The sequence below is a fragment of the Rhinocladiella mackenziei genome (genome assembly GCF_000835555.1).
Source record: "Rhinocladiella mackenziei CBS 650.93 unplaced genomic scaffold supercont1.3, whole genome shotgun sequence".
Taxonomy (NCBI): Eukaryota; Fungi; Ascomycota; class Eurotiomycetes; order Chaetothyriales; family Herpotrichiellaceae; genus Rhinocladiella; species Rhinocladiella mackenziei.
This window is the reverse complement of record NW_013550602.1, coordinates 1-25,229: the sequence shown is the minus strand read 5'-3', so window position 1 is coordinate 25,229 and position 25,229 is coordinate 1. Positions and strand designations below refer to the sequence as shown.

General features: G+C 49.2%; 3 protein-coding genes across 3 annotated transcripts; 2 read left to right on the top strand and 1 right to left on the bottom strand.

The window, feature by feature from the left end:
• Positions 1 to 8,358: 8,358 nt before the first annotated feature.
• Z518_03582 (uncharacterized protein) lies at positions 8,359 to 9,207 on the top strand (the record flags this gene model as incomplete). Its single annotated transcript, XM_013417292.1, has 2 exons — positions 8,359 to 8,995; positions 9,098 to 9,207. The coding sequence occupies 2 exons, from the start codon at positions 8,359 to 8,361 to the stop codon at positions 9,205 to 9,207; spliced, it is 747 nt and encodes a 248-aa protein (XP_013272746.1).
• Positions 9,208 to 13,630: 4,423 nt separating this feature from the next.
• Positions 13,631 to 18,250, bottom strand: Z518_03581 (uncharacterized protein; the record flags this gene model as incomplete). The annotated part of the gene is made up of 3 exons (XM_013417291.1): positions 13,631 to 15,760; positions 15,821 to 17,427; positions 17,515 to 18,250. The coding sequence occupies 3 exons, from the start codon at positions 18,248 to 18,250 to the stop codon at positions 13,631 to 13,633; spliced, it is 4,473 nt and encodes a 1,490-aa protein (XP_013272745.1).
• A 1,862-nt stretch (positions 18,251 to 20,112) lies between these two features.
• On the top strand, positions 20,113 to 22,606 carry Z518_03580 (uncharacterized protein; the record flags this gene model as incomplete). The annotated part of the gene is made up of 5 exons (XM_013417290.1): positions 20,113 to 20,395; positions 20,443 to 20,481; positions 20,532 to 21,379; positions 21,428 to 21,651; positions 21,697 to 22,606. 5 exons carry the CDS (start codon positions 20,113 to 20,115, stop codon positions 22,604 to 22,606), a joined length of 2,304 nt encoding a protein of 767 aa, XP_013272744.1.
• Between the last annotated feature and the right edge of the window lie 2,623 nt (positions 22,607 to 25,229).

The following is a 25,229-nucleotide window of genomic DNA, read 5'->3' as shown; positions in this document are numbered from 1 at the left end:
GCTCACCGCTATTTAACGTACAACTTGCCGGTAAGGCGGAATCCGGCCTTGGCGACGGCCCGTCACACCAGGAGATCCATAGGTTGGCCAGCCGGACAGCCGCGACTCACGAGAGAGAAGTGACACAGCCGACAATGTAGCCAGAAGGCTAATATGGACGGAAGCTACTATCTATCAGGGTGCGACCATTTTTATTAAAACTAGGACCAGGCTACCTTAAGCTGCGTGGCCAACAGTCAATTAACTGACATAATCGCCAGCCTGACCGATTGACTGATGTCGAGTTGCTTGCCTGATTGACTGGACTGATGAAATCCGCGGCCTGATTGAAAGTTTAGTCAGTTAACTGACATAAAATCCTAGGAGACAAGATTTCCAGCTATCCACTGGATCTGATGAAATACCACAGCCCATCGGATCCAATCAGTAGATTATCTCGACGTCAAGGCTTGTCCGTTCACGCTCGGTTACGAACTATCTCGAGCGTGATTAGTAGAGCTTCTCTGGGTGGTCCACAGATTGGATCCGATGGGCGACAGGGGGGCTTCATCGGATCCAATCCATAAACCACGAGTGGGAGCCCCTCGAGAGGCACATGGTCCACGGATTGGATCCGATGAGGTGATGCCGAAAAATATTTAATTCGATAATGGATATTTCGGAAAAAAGTTAACGTAAATCACCACGTGATGACCGCTTGCACTTAATGACCGCTTTTTCCAATTCCGACCACCCAACTTCAAGTTGGCATACGACAACCAATACGTATCTAATTAAATCACCTCTTACGGCATAAGTAAAGCAGTGTAATAGCATACGATTAGCACTATTTTCAACTATCGAAATCGAGTAGGTAGTCGAACAGCACGCCCGAAGCGCCCAGAATGCAAATCTGACCCCCTTAAGTCTTTTTCTGCGCGTACGACTATTAAAACCTCTTCTTCTTCTGAAACTGTAGGAGCTGAATGCTGTGCTGTTGTATAATTCGACTGGCTAGAAATAGTGTGCGAATTGTCTGCGTGTCGCCTGTGAGAAGCATTCGTACGTACCCTCTTCTTGGGCTGATCCATTTCGTCTTCTTTAAGTGTCCTTTTCTTTGACTGCACGATAGTATTTTTCCCTTCTTTGGCTCGCATGCGTTTCGCACGTCGTTCCTCTACTTCCTGTTTACGTTTCGCATCATTAGCAGCCTTTTCTGCTTTTCGAGCTTCTCGAATAGCCTTTCTTTCGGCCTTTTCACGTGCGAGCTCTTCTCGTGCGGCTTGTCGCGCCATTTGACGTTCTTTTTTTCTTTCCTCTGCTTCACGAGCTTTTTCAGCTCTTGATATAGCCTTCTGAAGTTTTTGGTCCTGTGCGGCAAGCTGGCGTTGACGCTGCTCGTCTTCTGCGGCAGCGATACGTTCACGAATTCTCGCTACTTTAGCGGGACTGAAAAAGCGCCCTTGACCTTCATTTTCACCCTCCTCGTACAAATGCATAGCTTTTCCACGTTTTCGTCTCTTTTTTTCATGAAGGACAGCCTTTCGTAGACCAGCGTTTTCATGTTGTACGATATCAAGGTCCGCCGCAAGCTTCTCGCCGGCGTGAAGTAGCACTACCGCATCAGGATGAATTTTTCCTTCATCTTGAAGACGACAAAACGTACGACGAAATGATCGCGAAGAACCTGGAGTTTTGTATGATTGAGTCTGAGATTGTTTTTCATTTGGTGGCGTTTGTTGTCGTATAACTGTTGAAATTACTCTTTGGGGGTTGAGCGGGTATAGACCTGCCTTTTCCCATGCGCTTCGTACGTTCTCTGCATGGAATGCCTTTCCCCACGCTTCATGAAATAAAGGCCAGAAGTCTCGTTTCGTAAGTCGTACCAAACCTTGACTCTCTGACAAGAGCCTATCAATCGCTTGCGAGTAGTATGTTGAGAGTGGTGAGTATAGCCCGACATCAAGTGGTTATAATCGATGAGTAGAATGCGGTGGGAGAACTGCGAGAAGTATGCGATTCGCATCCGCGTACTTAATGAATGGTAGATTGATATGACTACTATGTCCATCAACAATAAGTAAACGCCGGTCTCGTACGGAGGTCTTTTCTTTAGTTGCACGGTTAAAAACCTGACGAAGCTAGTCAAGACCTAATGTATCGTCGCTCCAACTATTCTTTGAGCATGCGAAGAACGCGCGATGCTTCAAATCGTTGAACTCGTCGAGCTAAGTGTTCTGAAGATCATACGACTCGCCTTGATAAATAAGGGCTGGTGGTAAATGCGATCCGTCTGCACAAATGGCTTCTACTAATGTAACGAATTCTCGACTCCCATCATGACTGGCGCCTACGAGTCGCTTGCTTTTCAGACTCTCAATTGATACAATACGCTTCTTCGTACGTGAGAAACCAATAAGAAAGCCCTTTTCATCAACATTATAGATATTATGCGGTTGAACATCGTCCTTCTTAAGCTTCTCACGAAGCTGATGTAGAACAGGATTAGCGTGCGAAACGCATACGAGAAGCATACATACGAGGTTAAAGAAATGTAGAAAATATTGAGAATTATCTGCAAGCTTACGCTTATGATCTATCGTACGAAGATAGACGCTTGCGAGTCGCGTGCGATATCGCTTGCAGAATCGAGCTGGCCAGTTTGGATCAAGGGTCGTACGTGCGATAGATTCGGCGATATTTTTCAAAATTTGAGGGGTGGGAGGGAAACCTCGATCATTTAGCTTATTCACATACTCAATAAGAGTCTTCTCTTGAGTGTCTGTAAGCTTTTTTCGAGTAGTAGAAGTAACAGCTTGAATTGTGCTTGTTTCACCTCGAAAGCGCTTCGACAGCGTTTCGCGTGCGACATCATATTTTCTAGCTGTTGCAGCAATATTTCTACGACTCTGAGATTTCAGATCATCAATCGCAGCTTCAATTCGAGCGTTGTGGTCCATTTTATGGCGATTTGAAGTTGGGCGGTCAGAATTGGAAAAAGCGGTCATTAAGTGCAATGTGGTTGTAGCGGCGGGAAGAGAATGTATGAACTAACTAAAACTATCTGCTGGGGGTGGCCGCTTTACTTATATGTATTTCGTAAACGAATGTAGCTTAGCGTGAGCCAGAATCCTTGGCAGAAATCCACAGCAAGCGGTCATCACGTGGTGATTTACGTTAATCCGACGACGGGTGGCTCGGAAAATGTTTGATCCGTTAGGGTGGTTTACTCATCGGATCCAATCCGTGGACCACGATACGATACGATATTCATACACCCTGTACGGGCTAAGCCCATAGGGGACTAGGTAATTACTACGCGCTACCTCCGTTCTCCACCGGTTCGTCTTAAGCCCGGCTATTAGATCCCTCGCCTTTACAAGACTGTTGCCCCTTTCGAGCCATCAACCCGGTCATCAAGAGCGTTTTCCTAAGTGTTACTGGTCGTTCAACGGTGCAGCAACTTCCGGGGTGCTGGCTCTCGCTCTCTCCTTTGGGGCAGCCATCTCTCTCATGAGTTCGTTTGCGGTCGTCCGGTGGCTTTTGCAAATTCAATCACTGCACGGATAACCTTCATATTCGCCTTCCACTTATCTCTTGGGCCGTCTAGCCTTTCGTTGAACCAACCTCCGAGGAGATAGGACACATCGCACCATCTCGTGATTACCGTTCGAATGTGATGATCACGCTCCACTGTCCATCGTGAGCACTCTACAAGAAAGTGTCGCACTGTTTCCGGTCGTTGGCACCATTCACATAACTTCGTGTCTACCGCCCCAATGCTGTAAAGGGCCCTGTTGAGACGACTTTTCCCCGTGCGTAGCTGTGCCACGATTTGAGCTTCTTCGCGCTTTAGACCGTCATAGATTCGTCGTGTATGCGTGCCTGGTAAGGTGCGATCCAACTGCTTCGTATATTGACCTTCGTGGCTGATTTCGAACTGGGTTCTCTCAACGTTTAGGAGTGTGTTCCCTTCTCGTAGAGCGGCCGACTTTACCATAGTAGCTGGGGGGATGTCTCGATCTAGTTCTGTCGCTTTCTGCGCGTGCTTGTGTGCCAATTCGCTACCCAGAGTGTCTGTGTATTTAGGGACCCATCGCAACACGATTCGTGAAGTCCATCGCTGAGAGAACCGCTGAAGCCGCAGTAGGATGTCTCGCACTATCGCTTGCCCACTCTGTTGTCGTGGTTTCGCCAGCACCCGAAGCGCTGACTGACTGTTGCTAAAGATGGTCACAACCTTTCTGGGGGGAATGTCGTGACCTAGCCACAGTGCGTCCACTAACTGACATGCTTCTCGAATAGCCACCAATTCACCGTAATGTACGCTTAACGTCGAGGACGATCCAATGGTTCTGCTGATCATGTTGGGAGCTGCCGACGATAAGTGCGCCACGCCGATACCAACTCTTTCTTGTCGACACGACGCGTCCGTAAATATAGCATGCTCTAGGCTCGTTCGACTCGCCAGCTCCTCCGCTTTTTCCCCGTTCGTGAACGTAGACACGAGCTCGTGGCAGCCAGGACGCTACACAAAATGGTTCGATACACTCCAAGCGAGTGGCGTCCAGTTTCAGGGTCTCCGCTATTCGTCGTAGTGGCGATACGAAGCGTGGCTGATTTTGATCCATGATCTTTCTAATCCTCCAGAATGGGTGTGACGACGGGAGAGTATGTAGATCCACCCAGAACCGCCGTAGTTGATCCGTCCATCGATTTACCACCGATTTCAGTGACGCCTCGACTTCTGCGATCGGAAGCGCAATGGTTCGAAAGCCGGCAATGATGGAGATTGCTGCTATACGCTGAATTTGTTCGGCCGCCCGCACCGTTTTGGTCGATGCGTTAATGGACCACACCGGTGATGCATAATCCACTACTGGGGTTACCGTCGACGTGTAGAGTTGTCGTGCCGTGCTAGGCCGTAATCCGCGAAGCTGTTTTAATGCCATCACTGCCTGCATACCTCGTTTAGCCACTCGTACCGCGTGAACGTGATATCTTAGTCCCTGATCCATGATCACCCCAAGGATCTTGACATGTGGCACCTCGTCGACTAGCACCCCCTTTATACGTAATGGCGTCGACTCTCCTAATCGCCGTGCTGTTCTCGTGAAGTGGATCAACGCTGTCTTCTCCGATGCGAATGTCGCGCCGCTAGTGGCCTCCCATACTTCCACCTGCGGGATCACTTCCGCTTGGAGTCTCTCTATATTCGCTCGCGCATTAGGCCCTGTAACCCACGCATTAAAGTCGTCGACAAAGGCGATCGCCCCTCTCGTCTTCGTAATGGGAGTTTGAGCTAGGCCCGCATTGAAGAATAATAACAGAATTGGTGACAATGGTGAGCCTTGGGGAAGGCCTGCCTGAGGAAGGTCCGTCATGTCTGAAGTTTCACCATTAACAGTGACACACGCTTGTCGATTCGAGCAGAACGCCTCCACCCATCGTACGAGTATTTCTGGAATCTGGCGTTCCCGTAAGCGCTGGAGGAGAACCGCTCGATTAACCCCATTGTACGCCCCCTTAACGTCAAAACTGACAAGACTAAGTACTTTCCGGTCCCGCCATGCCTCATTGATCTTTTCCTGCAGGAGGGTCAGCGCTTGTATCGTGGACCGACGTTTCCGAGCTCCGAATTGATTCTTCGGTAAAAGGGAGTGTGTCTCGGCAAGGTATGAGAGTCTCTCGGCGACGACCGATTCAAGTGCCTTCGCTAAAGTGGGTAGAAGGGAGATCGTCGATAGGCTTTGGCCACCGTGTAGTCTGGTTTATGTAACAACAGTACTGATAGAGGGTGTGGGGAGAGGGATCATAAATCGTTGCGAGCGTACAAGGTAGGGTGTGGAATGGCAAAGTACTGAAACCTGTCTCTATCTAAGGGTTCGAAGGCTCTTCTTATACCTTCGATCCGTTCATCTTCCTGCCTCCTTTCCAACGCCCAGCCCCCTTCCTGCCACCTTCGCAGTGGCTAGGAATTCGTGGCGTGATAGGTGTTACATTTATCAGGTTTTCGAAGCGGTAGTATCTTTGCCTTTTTCCAGGCTTGGGGGATTGTGCCTGTTCGTAGAGACGCATCGAAAAGGCGAAAGATCCATTTCCCTACTACGGGCCATAGTTCCTTCCACACTATTGCCGGGATTTCATCAATACCGGGCGCGTTGTACGGTGGTGCTCGAAGGATTGCGTCCTTTACTTCGTCGATAGTCAGCTGCTGCCACGGAAGTTGTGTCGCTAGTGGTGACGAGGTGTCGATGTTGCTTGTCCGCGCCTCTCTCGTGCCTTCGAAGAATTCCTGAAGAAGGGTTCGACCTAGCTCTTTATTGTCTTCGATCGTACGGTTCCGGTCTTTTAGGTGAGAGATTTTGTGAAACCCTCCACTCCCATCCGGTTGAAGGTATTTAGCGGCCTTCCAAATGTTGTCTGTATTCTGCAGGAATTCGTCCCAATGGCACTTCTTCTGTCGTTTAGCCGTGTTGTGGAAGTTTTTCTTCGCCTCTTTTGCCCGAGATTCAAGGGCAGGGTCTGGTCTCCCGGATCGTCGTGCACTTCGAGCCCGATTCCGAAGCTGCGTGTATTCCCGTCGGAGGTGTGTTAAATCTAGCGTCCACCATCGCTTCGTGTACGCTGAGGGCTTCGCCGTGGGGACGTGTTTTTCCAATGTTTGCTGTACTATTCGAGCCAATTCGTTCGCTTGAGTGTCTATTTCTTCCTTTTCGATCGTCTCGGGTGGAGGTTTTATATTCTGTGCCACCATGGTACGAATGAGCTTCCAGTCTGCTTTCTTGAACACTCGTCGAGGATGCTGGACCGAGACCGGTATATCAATGGCGAAGGTCGTGCTGATGGCTACATGGTCCGACCCATGTTCGGTGTGGTAAGGTTGGCATGTTAGTCGGTCCTCCGCCAGGCCCTCACTGGTGAGCATCAGATCGATCGTAGTATCGCCCTGTTCACTCTCATATGTAATCGTCCCGCGTGGGAGGAGTGATTGGAGGCCTAAGTCCGCCATCATGTCTGTAATTTCTTGCGCTTCACCTTGTCTTCCCGTGGTCCCAACCTCATCGCCACCCCATAGTTGGTCGTGTCGATTGAAGTCGCCGGCGATAATCAATTCATAGCCCTGGCCTCGGCTCCTGACCGTGTCCCTAATAAGTTTCGTGGTTCTCTTCAGAGCTTCTTGGTCATTCCCCGGTACGTATATCGCCATCACTAAAAACCGGCGGTCGTTAATCCTAAATTGTACCGCCGCTATATCCGCCGACGGGATGGCGACCACCTGCGCTCGGACGCCTACCCGTACGTAGATGAGGGAGCGGATAGGGTGCCGCGCGTTCGATCTTGACTGAGCCGGCAGGAATTGAGTCCAGTTTGGATGGTTCGTTGGCGGTGCCACCGCTCTTTTCTCATCACTCGTAAAGCACGCCGACTCCGAGATCATTAGGAGATCGTAGTCCTTTAAGCCCTCGTCGTTAAGTAGACTGTGTTGCGCCATCGGTCTTTTGCCCAGGTTCGCTTGTAGCACTTTGAAAGTTTTACCCATGATGTGCGACGGGGTTAAGCCGGCGTAGCAATGCAAGGTACGTTGGACATGCGCGATCTGTGGCCTTGTGTGGTCCCTGACAAGCCGCACATCGAATATTGTTGGATACGCATTCTTGTGCCGTGTGGCCTGTTTGAGCGCAGTTCCCGCAGACTACCACCGCTGCCTTACATCTCACTTCGAGATGTCCATATTGGTGGCACTTGAAGCATCTCGTAGGTCCGTTGCGTCGTTCGTACGGTTTCGTGTATGCCATTTCTCCCCTAAAATCCATCATACCCCTTCGAAGAAGAGCCTCTGCATCTTTATGATCGGCCAAATACACTACCACCGATCCGTAGACCTTCTCTGATGGTTTACTAAGCCAGCGGATGCGCTGAATCCGAACTTTGGTTTCCTTTTGCAACTGCTTCAATGGCCTCGGAGGATATATCGTGTGTATCCGTGGGGCATATGCTGTGTCGATAAACTCGGTCGACTTTGATTGGGTGCCATTGTTCACCAAGCATGCGGGCTCCTTGGAATCGTGGTTTCGAACACCTTGTGCTTGTCCTGCTGATTGAAAGCGTAAGCTTTCTTTTAAATCCCGACCTCCCCGCACGTGACCTGACCATGCGCGGAAAAAAACCCACGTGATCAAAAAAAAAACAGTAACGTGACTTCGCGACCCCCCCGGGTCCAGTTTCCGGGCGCGTGTCGAGCGCGTGCCTGTGTAAACGAGTTTTCTGGAGGAGGGAGGAGCTTTCATCGGATCCAGTATACGGTCAAAAACTCGAATTCGACACTATATTCCACGGTCTAGAGGGAGATGTGCAGACGGGGCAGCCGGCGCGAGCATGGCTATTAACGCGGCTGGCCCAACAACACCACCGCGGTTGCCTACCACAGCACCATCTGCACCTGCGCCCGCTCGACACACGAGCCGACAAAAGGCAAAGGCACCTCGCGTCAGAGCGGCCACCGAGAACGAGCTCGAGACCACCAATAACGCACGCGAAGAGGCGGAAAACACGGAGTACCAACCGGACACATACATTACGATGATATCAAGTGTACTAGGCCCGGTAGCGAGGAAGCTGGAAACACTTGGTGAACACGTGGAGGGGCTGAATAACAATATCGGGACGAATAACACCAAGACGCACGCACTCGAGAAACAAATCATGTCATTCCTCACGACGGTCAAAAACAATGAAGCCTTAACCAGAACACTACTAGAGGCCAGCAAATGGAGCGAGACATGCACGGCGGAGTTATGGACAAGAATAGTAAAGCTGGAGTCTCAGAACAACACACTCCTCGAGGTCATCAAACATAATGAAACAACAATGGCAAAACTAGAGATGCAAAACAAAGTCCTCCTCGAGGCGGTTAAACAATACGAAGTCAGAGTGGCTAAATTAGAAGCGCAAAACAACTCCCTCCTTGAGACGGTGAAGAAATCAGCAACAGAACAGGCCAAAACCACGGAGAGTTGGGCGCGCGTAGTGGCTAGAACTTCACCCCAGTCAGGAGCCACACTATCGCCCCAGCATCATACCCTTCTATCCCAAGCAACTCATTGAATCCTCATAGCTCCATCTCGCAAACTTCGGAAACACTACAAACATCCATCGTCCTCGACCTATCAAACACCCGCCGATCGAGTGGAAGATTTTACACAACTAAAAGAGAAGATCAACTAGGGGTCGCGGACAGGATATTCCGCGGGGGGTGAAAGCGTAGCTTTGTCTTTTGGGGGCAAGCCCCCAAACCCCCGGCCTGGGAATGTATCGGGAGAGCGACCGCCCACAGCGAATCGCGTACAACAGCGACCTTACTAAACACCAATTGAGCCTAGTTGTGCGAACGTTGTCCGCACGATGGAAAGGTACCTAAAAACCCACCATGTTCCTAGGGGTTTGAGGTACCTGTCCATCCACCTTGCCTCCCCCGCATAGTTGGCGCCTTTTGGTGTTCTTTCAACGACGTCGTTAACAGTCTCTTGCCCTCACGCCCTTTTTGGGGAATGTATCCTTAAGCTCGATTTGGCATAGTAGATGGAAAGGCGCAACCAATGATGTAAAGGTACCCAACAAACCCCCCCAGGTACCAAAACATCAAAATTGAGGTACTCACATACCTTTGGAATTTGCGAGCTCTTTACCTTATTGTTGCTCGATTCGCGATTTGTATAGACGATAGAAAAGCTTCATAGACAACAGAGACACCCTGACACGCAACAACGCCGAAATCGAGTGCAGAAGGCTGTCAAAGGGCTTAACGACGTCCTTCAATGAACGCCAAAAAGCGCTAACTATGCGAAGGAGACAAATTGGATGGACAGGTACCTCAAACCCCTAGGAAAATGGGGAGTGTTTCAGGTACCTTTCCACCATGCGGACAACGTTCGCACAACTAGGCTCAATTGGTGTTTAGTAAGGTCGCTGTTGTACGCGATTCGCTGTGGGTGGTCGCTCTCCCGATACATTCCCCCCGGCCTCGCTGCGCTCGAGAGATCACGTGACTGAGCCGGCCACATTGGCCTTGGCAACTCTTGGCGGCGCACACATGCGTAATTGCGACCCCTCGGGATCCGGAAAATCTATAATCCGACGACTCTGGCACCATCGGATCCAGTCTACGGGCAACCGCCAGGCCCTCGTGTCACGTGATTAGCCAAGCCTCCGGAAAATCTATAATCCGAGGATTACGTAATCCTGTGGTTGACCTCATCGGATCCAATCCACGGCCCACTCAGGAGAGTGCGTCGGAGCCCGGAAAATCTATAATCCGACAGCTAGTCACGTGCTCTAACTGACCAACCCCATCGGATCCAGTCCACGGCCCATCCAGGAGGGGGGGAATGCCGCCATAGCCCGGAAAATCTATAATCCGGCACCCAATCACGTGCTCTAATTGGCCAACCCCATCGGATCCAATCCACGGCCCACCCAGGAATGGGTAGAATGCCGCCTTTACCTGCCAGACCTCCCTGATCGGATCCAGTCTATGGATCACGTGTGGACGATGTTGATCACGGTGTCCTATGCCGTACGATATCCTCCATCGGATCCAGTCTATGGACCGTGTGTAGACGATGTTGATCACGGTGTCCTGTGCCGTACGATTCATGGCTCATGAAGTAGACGACGGTATACCCAATTAGGAAAGCCGACAACCATATCCGCGATATATCTAGCAAATATCGATACATGGGGCTTAGATATCGACAATGAGATCGGCATCTGCTATAACAACTGGTTCGTTCTCCATATGTAGTCTAAGTCCCGGTCTTGGGACGTGGCAGTATTTGCCCTCTTGAAGTGGTCCAAATCAAAAGGCCCCTCAAACAACAACCCGTCTAAAGTCTTCACCCGTGATACCGCTACATATGACAGGCCGAGGCAGTGCTCTGTTTGACTCAAATCTAGAACTACCCTCGGTAGGGTTAGGCCCTGGCTTTTATGAACCGTTATCGCATAGGATAACCGGACGGGAAGCTGAGTACGGGAGCATGGTATCCCTTGGAAATCAAACTGACGATTAACAGGAAAGATGGGGACGACTCCTGGGTCACATTGGGGGAAATTGGGGCCGGTGTAACTGTCAAACTTGACGAGTAAGAACGGGATCGACGAAAGATCCTGGCCTTCCTGCCAGGCCATATCTTGAATGCAACCCATCGATCCATTCACCAGTCCTAATTCGGTCCAGAGATTTGTCGTGAGCATCACGCGGGCCTGAATACAGAGCTGGAGTTCCGGGCAGAGGTTGTCGGCCTCGTCCTCCGATGCCTTGGCGGCATTTCGGCCCTTATGCCGGGCCAGAACCTTCTTCACGGGCTGACCGACCCCGGACAGCTTCTTAGCATTCACCTCCTTCACCTCCGAATTGGTAAAGTATAGGCGTAGAGCCGAGTCAAAGGTGGCCACCTCCGTGGGGGACAGGTCATTTGCCATCCGCGTTCGTAAGAGTTCCCAACTCTCCTTGGATAACTGGGAGATTCGTAACTCACCTAATGCCCGCCGGAATCTGGTTGAGATATCCACCTCCCCTTGCTGCCGCAATATTTGGGTTAAGCGGAGCGTGCGATGGAATGCCTGGATGTAAGATCGGGATGGGAAGGCACGCGCTCGACACGCGTCAGGAAACCGGACCGGGGGTGCGCGAAGTCACGTTACCGCGCGTTTTTCTTTTTTTTTTTTTGGCCCATGGTAAGGTCACGTGCGGGGGGGTCGGAATTGAAAGCTTACGCTTTCAATGAATATCGTATCGTATCGTATCGTATACGATCGGGTGGGACCGGAGTTAGTGGTGTTTGTTTTCAATCACGTGATATGTGGCTTAGTATTGCCACGTGAGGAGTTTGGTTTGGCAATGTCGCAACTTGCACCCTTTCTACTTATTCAGTCTTGCTCTCTCGTTTAGATAGAATAAAAACATATCTCTTCTCTAGACTCCACAGTTTATTATAGCGTTTAGCAATATCGCTGTGATACGCGAGTCGTTATTGATTATCACTCTCCCGATGTATTCCCTGAGTAGCCGTTGTTAGCCAGAATAGGCAACGCTGGCTTGGCGTGTCGCCGCAAGCAGTGACACCTAAAGCAACTTGCACTTCTCGACCTTTCTACAGTCGTTCCCGAAACCGCCCTCCCCTTTGCACACACATTGCAACTTTCTCTCACAATATGCTAGGGATATAAGTGGGTCACGCTTTCCCAAATCTGCAATAGTCTAAATACTCCAACTACGAATCACCAACGAGCGAATTTTATCATGGTATTCCTGATACCGTACGTGTCTTGGAAAAGAACTCCGGTAATAAATTAGCAGATCGTTCTAGCATGTTATGTATTAACGAGACCTAAGAGCGGCAACTGAATATATGTGGAGATGTTCAACCGGTTCCGCCCTGAACCACATCTTCCCAACTGACTTTCAGCTGTTGGATTGATACTTTGCTCCATCTTGAAGTGGATGCTACTACAGCATGAAAGAATCTAGGCTATATAGCTCGATCATTGCTTCTGGTTGATGTTTTATGAGAGGTTTGGATTTCACCCAGCAAAAGGCTGACAACGGTCGATCATTAAGCTGCAAATGCGAGCTGCCAATTCGCGCTATGCGCTTGCCCGTAAATTGTTGACGTCTTGAATATTTTTTGAGGTAGAGCACTCCGAACTCGTCGGGGGATCCCTTTGACCCTGACAACCATTGAAGACACCACAGGAAATTGTGGTCGACCACCCTTGATTTCGAACACCTTCTCTGGCCTTCTATCGCGTTTCGCTGCCTACGCTTCCCCGATTTCAGCGGTCATACTGCACAACATTTCGTGTATTCCCAATCCCATTCTCAAAGGTCTCTAATATGTATCGTCGCTCTTTTATTCTCGGCTTCGCAGAACCATTGTTGCGGAAGCTTCAGCACCTCTTGCCATCCCAGCACGATGCCGACGAATTAAGAGCACCGTCCTTATACTCGATGCGGCCTCGAAGAGAGCTCCAGAGGAGGTCAGGAGACGCTGAGTGCTTCGAGTGACTCCTAGCTGTGAAGTATTGCATGGCGCGTGCCGTTGCACAGCCGGGGACTTTAGATTGAATGTCACATTTTCTAAGGTATTTATCCCTTTCGGTACGTGGATTGCCGGCAGTTGACCCTCTCCCGATGTATTAGCGGGCAGAGTGCCGTCAGTTGAAGGTGAACGATTATCGCTGAACCCGCTCTCGTCCTTTGCTGTTTGCTTCGCTTGCTTGTGAGCGGGAGAATCAAAAGGGAGCTCCTGTGAACCTCTGCGCTTCTCAGATCCACGTACTTTGACATTCTGCTCTACAGAGGCAGAAGTTGGCCTAGAACTTGTCCTCGGACCTTCGGATCCCCCATGACAGATCGGCGAGGTGGGAGGCGAAAAATGCTGAAGGCTAGAGCAGGGGCCTCTCAACTTCGTCGGCCACGCCGCTGTCCCAGTATCATCTTAGCCCTTATCGAAGGATTACCAGATGTGCTTTTCGTTTGATGACGCTGTTAGAAGTCGGGCCTACATCTGGTTTACTGACAAGAAACAGCAGAGACATATGACCATCGGTCCCCCACCAGAAATTAACGACGAAAACCTAACGAAGACTAATCGAGTTGAATAAAGCTGACTTGGCCAGATCTCAGGCCTAAGGCAAATGTATTACCATAAAATGCAGAACAAACATTGCGATACTCGTGTGGAAGCCAGAGAAGGTTGTAATCACCTTGTTGGACCCAATCATTTCTAATCATGATAGTTGTAGGAGCGAAAGATCTGCGAGTATTAGATTCGTTGTTAAGAGATAGAGCTCCTCGGTCAACAAGCAAAGTCTTGCTGTCGCTTGTAAAACTGATGGTCCTGGTCCAGCTTCCTGGCTCATAGTCGAATTTCTGCACTTCTTGGCCCGTCGTTGGATTCCACAGCTTGATGGTGTTATCCGTCGACATAGAAGCGAGCAATGAGCCGTCCGAGGAGAAGGCCACCGCCTCCACAAGACTAGTGTGTCCTTTGAGTGTCTGCACCTCTTGGCCCGTCGTCGGATTCCATAGTCTGATCGTCTTATCGTATGAAGCAGATGCAAGCAGCAAGCCGTTGTGAGAGAATGCCACCGCGAACACAGAATCAGTGTGTCCTTCGAGCCTCTGCACTTCTTGGCCCGTCGTCGGATTCCACAGCCTGACGGTCTGATCGTGTGATGCAGAAGCGAGCAATGAGGAATCTGAGGAGAATGTCACCGCACTCACCCAACTGGTGTGTCCTTTGAGCGTCTGTAATTCCCGGTTCGTCATCGGATTCCACAGCCTGACAGTCGCGTCATCTGGTACAGAAGCGAGCAATGAGCCGTCCGAGGAGAAGGATACCGCATATTCAGACTTAGTGTGTCTTTCGAGTTTCTGCACTTCTTGACCCGTCGTCGGATTCCATAGCCTAATGGGTTGATCGTATGATGTAGTGGCGATTAATGAGCAGTTCGAGGAGAAGATCACACGGGTTAGAGGGCTAATGTCTCCTTTGAGCGTCTGCACTTCTTGACCCGTCGTCGGATTCCACAGCCTGACGGTTCGATCCTCTGATGTCGAAGCGAGAAGTGAGCCGTTCGAAGAGAAGGCCACCGAGATCACGTGATCAGAGTGTCCTTGGGGCACTTCTTGGCCTGTCGTCGGATTCCACAGCCTGACTGTCTTATCGTATGATGCAGAAGCGAGCAATGAGCCGTCCGAGGAGAAGGCTACCGCGTTCACACACTGAGTGTGTCCTTTGAGCGTCTGTAGTTCCCGGCCCGTCATCGGATTCCACAGCCTGACGGTCTCATCTTCTGATGCAGATGCGAGCAACGAGCTGTCCGAGGAGAAGGCCACCGCGGTCACATAACCAGTGTGTCCTTCGAGTGTCTGCACTTCTTGACCCGTTGTCAGATTCCATAACCTGACGGTCCCATCGTATGATGCAGATGCGAGCAGTAAGCCGTTGTAGGAAAATGCCACCGCTAACACAGAATCAGTGTGTTCGAGCCTCTGCACTTCTTGGCCCGTCGTCGGATTCCACAGCCTGACGGTCTGATCGTGTGATGCAGAAGCGAACAATGAGTCGTCCGGGGAGAAGGCCACCGCCTCCAGAAAACTAGTGTGTCCTTCGAGCCTCTGCACTTCTTGGCCCGTCGCCGGATTCCACAGCCTGAGAGTCTCGTCTTCTGATGCAGAAGCGAGGAATGAGCAGTCCGAGGAGAAGGCCACCGTCTCCACAGACTTAGTGTGTCCCTCGAGCTTCTGCACTTCTTGGCCCGTTGCCGGATTCCACAGCCTGACGGTCATATCCCCTGATGCAGATGCGAGCAATGAGCCGTCCGAGGAGAAGGTCACCGCGTTCACATGACTAGTGTGTCCTTCGAGTGTCTGCACCTCTTGGCCCGTCGTCGGATTCCATAGTCTGACCGTCTTATCGTATGAAGCAGATGCAAGCAGCAAGCCGTTGGGGGAGAATGTCACCGCGAACACAGGATCAGTGTGTCCTTCTAGCGTCTGTAGCTTCGGACCCCACATCGTTGGAGTGATTGGACACCTCCGTATCCATGCCGGGAACCGGCCACAGATCTTCCTTACTATACTGGTCTGCGGCGCGAAAACCATCGCCGACGAATAAATCTGAAGTGGTGCAATATCAGCGATATAACGATTAATAAGGACAACTCGTCGCGCGTCGTCAAGAAAGGATGACAAGTGAGTTGAATCGCTTTTCTACCCCCGTATATATTAGAACTAATCACCTCTGAGAAATTCCTCCTAAAATCCACTTACCGACGTAAGTGACTGTAATACGCTCACCTGTCCGATGACTTCGGCGATCCTATTCATTAGACTCAGAGCTTCGAGCCAGTGCAGGAAATGTCTCCGCAAGAACACGTGTACTATATCATCGTCGTGAATCCGAACAATGCTATGCTGGACATGGTGTACCCAGTACCGGCATGCGTACTGAAAAGCGGGTGACAGGCGTTGATCGATTATCGTCGAGTCAATCTCTCGTCGTGATTGACCAGGATACGAGAGGCTACACAAATTCTCTCGTAGACCGTTTGTCCCTGACAGCAATGCTAGACATTTAGTTAAAAGCATCTGATGCGTGCCCGGGCCGTCCACTCTAAAAGACTGATCCCGAAGCTTGTCGCCTAACAGGAATTCGCTGAAGGACAGATGAAGGGTTCGAATCGGTGTCGCAAAGTCGGCGGGAACGCGCAAAACAGAACGCAGTGGATGTATGCGGTCCCAAATATTACCTTGTGACACCTGAAGTAGATCGCTAAGGGATGCGATAGAAAGCGGCTCGGCAAGGACAACGATAGATCCGACAATTGTCCGGAATTCTTGATAGAGCGGCTCTGCGTCACGTGGGTCACTCAGCGTTGCTGATAGTTGCCGGAGCACGGGAAGGTACGTCTGCTCCATTTGGGATGTCGCTCCTATGCCTTTTGATTCTAAGAGCTTCTCAAGCCTTGTTCGAGGGTTCCAGTTCAAATCACTAAGAAAGCGACACACAGTCGCTGCAACGATGAACAAAGGGACCGCCATGTCGGCTAAAGCCTGGAGGGATCCACGGCCAGGCCAGTCTGGGTTCAAAGCGATACTTGAAGGTCGGTCTCGGTTATAATTTTCTCGGATCTTTGAAAACTCATCTTCCAAGAAGACCAAGATATCGTTCTGAATCGTTGCTCGCGGAACTTCCTCGTGGAGAACTATATCCTGATAGGTATCGATCGGTACAGTCTTGATTCCTTGTAGAATAGGCACATCTGGCCGGCTAGTTATGAAGAGTCTGAGGTGAATAGTCGTGATATAAGGCAGTCGAGACCATAGATCGATAATGGCTTTGATGTCACGTGCCTTTTCACACTCGTCCAGAGCATCCACCACTACTATAAAGATCGAGCAGCCACCGGTATTGAGGTTGACTTTTTGCAATGGATGATAAATTAACTTGTCGAATTGTTCTCCCAATGCCTTATCAAAAATGGAAGGATCGGAATCAATAACTTCTGCGATCAGACTATCCAGTCCGGGTATTTTGAGCACGAGATCTCGGACGACGGTAGGAAAGAATCGTGAGGCATTTCCTCGGTCGCCTTCACCTCGTTTGAAAAAGAAGCTGGCACCGAGAACAACACTACCAAGGTGATCTTGCTCGGTCAACCACTTCGCGAAAGTCCGAGAGACCGTCGACTTGCCCGTACCCGCAGCGCCGCTGAGCCAGAAGATACTCTTGCTGCGGAGTTGTTGAGCCCAATCCTGAATTTGATGGAGTAGATCGACTCGAGTAGCAGGATGGCAGGTAATGTCATCGTCCTCATAGGAGTTATACATTGCTCCTTTAGCATACGGTATCTTCCTCAAGTCCAGCTTAAGCGATTCTATACGGTGCTGTTAGTGTAATAGTAGATTAAGATTAAGGAAAGATCTGGTAAGCACAAAACCGTAGTAATGAGTGAAACACTTACTCCTTGAAGACCTATCGATCTCCTCCTTAAGCCGAATGAACGCGTTCTCTCCCTCTCCATATATGAGAGGTATAAAGACGTCAAAGATCCCAAGGAGACAGTACGCCTTATCCTCTTTTCTTTTAGTTTTCCGTTTTTCTGTCCATCGCATCCGCCTATCGACACTAAAATCAGATAAAGGGGCTCCACGAAGAGCCGCAATCGGAATTTCCGTAATCTCGTGGATTTCCTGCTCAAGCGAATTCCTATCACCCAGCCGATCTCCTTCTCGCGAATAGAACTCGACTAATTTCGGAGCAATCAGTTCTTGAAGTGTCCAGCCCCGTGTGAACCATCTGCTTTTCCGAAAAGCGGATTCCCACGTCCGCCCACTCTGACTGTTATCGCGTTTGCGAGCCGAAACGTCTGACAGGTACACGTAGCATATTACTGCATGACGGTACCAGCGAAACATTGAGGCAATAGCTTCGGAGAACTCGGTATGATTTGCTTTATCAATACAGCATGTGTCCACCCAGAAATATTGTAGGCCATCTTTGTGAGCTTGTTCCCCACAGAACTGAATTTTAATATAACCGGCCTTGCTCTTGCCAGATCCATTTTGTAGGTCGTTGAAAGTCACCTCATCGTCATCCGCTCCCCAAGTATGCGAAAGTATCGCGTAGCGGGGGATATCCTCGATCAAATTCTGGGTTAGGCTAAGCTCACCACGACTGCCAATTTTCACAAGGCGCATCGTCTTAAAGTTGATCCCAACACGTTGATTATACACTTGGTAGATAAGGATACAACAGTGAGCATTACTGGAGAATGCTTGATTACTTGTTGAGGCGTATATCGTGCGAACTGGGTTGCCTGAGGTAGGTTGTGTATAGGGAGGACGTGTGAGGAAGTTATCTCGCAATTGCAATCTGGATAGTTCAAGGTCATGGGTCGACTGCTATCGTGAGTGGAAAGACGGTTCTCGTGAGTCCGTAACTAACATAACTGGTTGAAGGTTTTCGCGGACACTTCACGTCCGCATAGACAGAACTGTCCAGATGAATGTAAGGGACGCATGTTGAAGGACGCTTAACCGGGCTGCAGTGCGGCTTAGAGTGGAAGCTTGGCAAGCATGCAGACAAGGCCTAGGCGCAGCTGAAATCGTGTACTGTGCACTCGACAAGGATAACTTTCGTTAGCTCTGCATTATGAGCACGTGATCTTAGACGTGCGGCTCCAGGCTGCGATAGCTGAAGCCTAACCAAGCGGCCCCCCACTATACTTCGGCATGTGGTTGTCGACAACGTAATCTATGATTTCCTGGGCTACAGATGCAGTATCGCGTGCCAAAAAGTCCTGGCATAACTCGAATTCGTCAAACCAAGCCACTGTAGCCACTTATATCGTTTGATAATTGACCCCAATTATCACAAATCGATCAGGCATTGTTGATTAAGGTATATCGTACGCGCTGCAGCTGCTCGATGTGAATCACAAAAGAATACTATGGGCGCGTAGCAGTCGCCGCACTACAGGTGTTAATCGGCCGCGGCCAGGTCTGCGCGCCTGGATTGGGTCATTGCAACTCGAAGGTTGGTAAGGCAGTCGAACGTGGTCACAGCAGCATTGCAGCGTGTAGGCTCAGTGCAGCGAGCCAGTTGCATCGGTAGGTCTGCTTGGGTGGAAGGACGTAGCATCTCTAAATTGTGCACAAAAGATAAGATGAAGACATTGCGTCTACAACAATGAGTCAATATATATCGTGCGATGTTTTCGATAAGATCAGCACCAGCCTGCGCCCAATGTGCGTGCCAACGAAGCTTCCCCTGACCAGATTGCGGATCAGCCGGCTAATTTAGGTGGAGGCGTCAACTGGGCCTAAATCGATACATCTCACGTTCCGCGTAATTGCCTACGAGTTAATCTTGACTTCACGACGGCAAGTCGCTGGTGTTCAATAAAATTCGAATACCTAACGCGACCGCTGCTTTTGAAGGTAGCCCATCCATCATACCCGATACTCCACAGTTAAAGGGAGATTTAAATAGGTCAGCCCAGAAAGTTGTGGTTACTGGTGACGTTTCCACGGAATGCCGGGGTAATTGCCGCTTTTAGGTCTTTTCCATACATACATGCTGGAACGGTCTGCTGATTTATTACCGGAGTTCTTTTCCAAGACACGTACGGTATCAGGAATACCATGATAAAATTCGCTCGTTGATGATTCGTAGTTGGTGTATTTAGACTATTACGGATTTGGGAAAGCGTGACCCACTTATATCCCTAGCATATTGTGAGAGAAAGTTGCAATGTGTGTACAAAGGGGAGGGCGGTTTCGGGAACGACTGTACCTAAACAACCACTTAATCTTCTCCCCATCAATCAATCAATTAATCATCCTCGTTGTCACCGACGAGTTCTCTACCGTGTATACTACACTGTTGCTCCCTCTACCCTCTTAACCAGATCGAAGACTCTACCTCCAACTTCGCGACCCCCTATTCCACGACAGTTCGCGTGCGCTTATCTTGAGCGAGTTTAAACTCTCCACAACCTACCTGCGAGTCGTCATCTCATACCATCTCCCTCGTTTAACCCTACTTCACGTCGATCATAATGAACGCTTCTAATCAGGAAGCTGGGCAAGACCCGAAGAGAATTCCTACAATTCAAGAGATGGAAAGTTGGAACGATGAGCAATTGCTCGAATGGATCCAGGAAATACAACCAAACATTTTCCGCAATAAGAAGGAGAACGTTTCGACATTCAAAGCGGCAGAAATCGATGGCTCTACCTTCTTGGATTATGCAGGGGATATAGACTTCTTCAGCAAAACTCAACTGCCCCCTGGAGTCTATGGTGCTCTTGCATCCCTTGCAAAAAAAGTTAAGAAACAGAGTAAGATTAGACTGGATATAACTCAGACACTAGCTAACAGTGTTAAGACGGTCAATCGGACCAGACAGCTGGCCAAAAGAGGAAAGGTAATTACGCCTTTGATGTACTATACGATAGCTAGCTAATGTCGTTACAGAGGATGAAACAGATTTATCTGACGGGTCGCCCATTTCGTCCAAAAGACGTCAAAAATATAAAGATAAAGAGGAAGAGGAAGATGAAGAGAAAGTCATACAATTAGCCACTGAAGCCAATAAGCGAAGAAAGGCCGTTAAGGATATAATTACTCAGATGAACGACTCTCCTGACCAGCACTCCGATTCTATCGATCCTCTCCCTGGAGCTATCGATAAACTTTCCGACCCCACATCAAATCACATACTCGACTTTCCATTTATCGATAGTATGCCAGAACGATTCAATGAGCTCAATATAGCTGAAGGAAAGTGGCTATATATGGGGAGAACGATGTTCAAAGACTTTCTCCACGAGGTAAAGGAAGTGCGAAAGAGTCAGGTTTATCGAAGATGTTGGCTCTATGGAACCCAGGGCTTTGGGAAGTCTCACCTTCTAGCCGCCCTTGTCTGCTACTTTGCTGCTCAAGATGAGCGAGTCGTCTATCTACCGGATTGCCGATGCCTGCTCGATGACCCTGTTTCCTACGTCAAATCAGCAATGCTGTTCGCTTGGGCCGACGATTTCACCACCCAGAAGAAGATTATGGCCCTACGCACTCAGGACCAGATCGAGAAATTCTTCAAGTATCAAGAAAATGTCATATTTGTCGTTGATCAGATGGATGCTTTAATAAGTGATGGTATTCCAAATAGGAAGATGGCCCTAACATTATATAACTGGATGATTCGTTTCGCTTTTTTCCATAAAGCAATTCTCAGTTTCTCTGCCAATTGTACGACGAACTTCGAGGTGTTCGGATATCAGACTCCGTGTCATGTGGTACGCGTCTATGGCGGTTTCAGTGAGGTAAGTGGCGTCAAATTTATGTCATAACGAGGTTTCTAACTTTGTTAGACGGAAATGAAGCAGTGGTGGAAGCAGCATCAAGATATTAAATTGGGAAAGTATTCCCGGAATAAGGTTGAAGACGTTACGGGCCGCATCCCATTGCTCTTAAACCAATGCATGGTGAATAGGGAGTTTGATTTAACGGCCCCCAAATTGATCCAAATCTCTGACGAATCTATGGCGTTTACGCAGCGAATCAAGTCTACTACTACGAAGTATGCTTGGGAGTGGTATGTTCGACTGATTGGATGCTTAGGATATTTCTGACTTTTCAGGTATTGCAACTACGTGAGAGCTTGCGTCCGTAACGAGCCTGTACCATATGAATGGAGGCAATTCCTCAAACTGATCGACCATCGATACTTTTATCATGATAAGGACGACGTTGGACGGTATACCTGCGGTTTAGTTCGTGACGCAGTAACAAATAAGCTTCTCGAGTTGGATGTCACTTTTATCGACATTTACTTTCTGAATTCATTGCCCAACTTTATCCACAATCGATCTGTCGTCGGGTTTATGGTGGAATACGCCATCCTCACATTCATCCGGTCACAAGGTTTAACGATTAGTAAATGGAATAGCAAAGGTATGGAGTTAAGCTTCTTTAAGACTCAACCCGATATTCAGTTCGATATCCGCGATCAGCCGATACTTTTTCGCCCCCAACAAACCAATTACAAGACGATAGATGGAATGATTGTCTTCATCAAGAACCCTAAAAGAACCGCAAAAGGGGAAAAGCCGACATTACTCCTCTTCCCCCTTCAGATCACAGTGGCCAAAAATCACTCGAATTCTTATCTAGGATTCTTGCATGAATACCGCCAGTGGGCCGAGCAACAACTATTGACGTTTAATATTAAATTAGAATTCCTCTGGATCACCCCAAATAGGAGCGGCGTCATACAACACCCACCTAATTCACCGTGGCCTAGACACCAAGAGCGTTATATTCCTTTCTCGGAGGTTAGCACAGATATCTGGATTAGGTACGAAAGAGTAGAGAGAGCCGAAGAAGAGAAAGGGGGCGGTGAAAGGGAAGGAGATAATAAAAGGAAAGACGATAACGAGGGAGAGGAGAAAGTCGAAGAAGTCGAAGAAGTCGAAGAAGGCCAAAGAAGTGGACGCATAATACGGTCTAAAGCAAAGAGATCTCGGGTAAGACGATCTAGAGCGTACTAGCGGATACTGGACAAGTTTATCTCAACGGATAGGAGAAGTGAAGGATACAGGCCTAGAATAATCGGAAGGTCACTGATTTCGCTCTCGTGGTTAATGTCGTCATTCCTTGAAGAACTTTCAGCCGCCTCAGCTCGTGTATAGCCATCGACTTGCGGAAAAGAGCATTTATGTTTTCTTTTTATGGTTGTGGGAGTAGAAGAACGAGATGACAAGCTATATCGAATATCGTTACGGCGGCTCGAGGTAAAGCTCGTGCTCGAATATAGCGATAAGAGCTCAAAAAGTTATTCATTCGAAATCACTGGATAATTCCATATCCTTAAAATACCGGGGGGAAAGATAAGGATACTAAAGACTTTGTGTGGTAGTCGAGTTATCATTCCGAACTATATGCATACTATAAGCAATTCTATTGAACTGTGAGACAATATATGACAACGATTTCAGCGTGGCAATGAATGTTCAGCTAAACAAGGGTTTCGTCTACGAGCTGAACACGGAGACACCGAAAGATGGCGACAATCTTTGTCTATATAAACATGCGAGGCAGGGCCTCAACTTGATAGAGAACAGAGCACTCTTTCAATTCACGAAGTTCGACATATTATTATTTAATGCACTATTGTAGCGGGGCGCTACGTGCATGGCTTATGTAAGGGGCAAGCAAACATGGGTGGGTAGAAAGATGGCGAGAGCATTGAGCCTTTCTTGTAATTAGGGCTTGGTGTGTGTAGTTGCTCAACAGCTTTGGCGACGACATCCTCCCTGCATGACAGGCACTCAAGTGCTAAACCGTTCATCACCTATACACTATAAAGTACAAGACGAGAGACAAAGAGCGTGAAAGCAATGCAAACCCATCCTAGATACTTATAGTCAGCGATACAGTTATGCTACAAGGCTACCACGCAGGCGCACGAGGCTATGAGCAAGGCTATTCGACAGCTACAGTGGGCCTGCCAAGACCGTTCGAGGGGATTTCAGGTTGTGCCATGACATAGAGCTTCTCTAAGTGGTTCATAGATTAGAACCGATGAAATACCACGAACCATCGGATCCAATCTATGGATCATCTCGGCGTCGAGGGTTGTCGTTCACTCTCGGTTACGAAGCGTCTCGAGTGCGATTAGTAGAGCCTGTCTGAGTGGTTCACAGACTGGATCCGATGAAATACTACGACCCATCGGATCCAATCTATGAATCATCTCGACATCGAGGCTTGTCGTTCACGCTCGGTTACGATACATCTCGAGCGCGAGTAGTGGTCTGTCTAAGTAGTTCACAGATCGGATTCGATGAAAGGCCGCCGCCATCGGATCTAATCCATGGATCATAACGACGTCGAGGCTTGTCTATTCCCGCTCGGTTACGAAGCGTTTAAGTGTGATTAGTACAGCTTCTCTGAGTGGTTCACAGATTGGATTCGATGAAACACTACGACTTATCGGATCCAACCCATGAATCATCTCGGCGTCGAGGATTGTCGTTCACGCTCGGTTACGAGACATCTCGAGTATGATTAGTAGAGCTTCTCTGGGCGGTCTATAGACTGGATCCGATGGGCGACGGGGGGACTTCATCGGATCCAATCCATGAACCACGAGTGGGAGCCCCGGGGAGGCACATGGTCCACGGATTGGATCCGATGAGGGTGAGGCCGGAAAATATTTAATTCGACGACGCTGATTCGGAAAATATTTGATCCGTTAGAGTGGTTCACTCATCGGATCTTGTTGAACTTCGTGGAATTGAAAGAGTGCTCTGGCTCTTCCTCATGAGTGTAGGAGAGAGCCCATCTATATATCTATCTAACGAGCGCACGTCACCATTGCTGTCTGTTGATGATGATACAGTTTATTGAGCGAGTGTTGCAATATATCCTAGTCTGTTGTAAATGATTGGCTAGCATTTGTTCAATGCTATTGTCCAACAATGAGATACTACGACCCATCGGATCCAATCTGTGGATTATCTCGAAATCGAGGCTTGTCGTTCACGTTCGGTTACGATGCATCTCGAGCGCGAGTAGTCAAGTCTGTCTAAGTGGTTCACAGACTGGATCCGATGAAAAGCCGCCGCCATCGGATCCAATCCATGGATCATATCGACGTCGAGGCTTGTCGTTCACGCTCGGTTACGAAGCATCTCGAGTATGATTAGTAGAGCTTCTCTGGGTGGCCCACAGACTGGATCCGATGAGCGACGGGGGGACTTTATCGGATCCAATCCATGAACCACGAGTGGGAGCCCCGGGGAGGCACATGGTCCACGGATTGGATCCGATGAGGGTGAGGCCGGAAAAATAGTTAATCCGACGACGCTGGCTCGGAAAATATTTGATCCGTTAGAGTTGGTTCACTCATCGGATCCAATCCACGGACCATGTCGATGTCGAGTAGGAAGGACGCGCCCCCTCCGGGGGGGCCATATGGTCCGCAGACTGGATCCGATGGGTGGATCACGTCGATATCGAGTAGAGTGCCCCCCAAGTACATAGACTGGATCCGATGGCAGCGGTAGGAATTTCCACGTGATAATATGTCACGTGACTTTGCCAAGCCGTATGTTTACGTGATCAGCTAGCACGACGGTCTTGGCGTCGCCGCACAACGCCAAGCTGCAA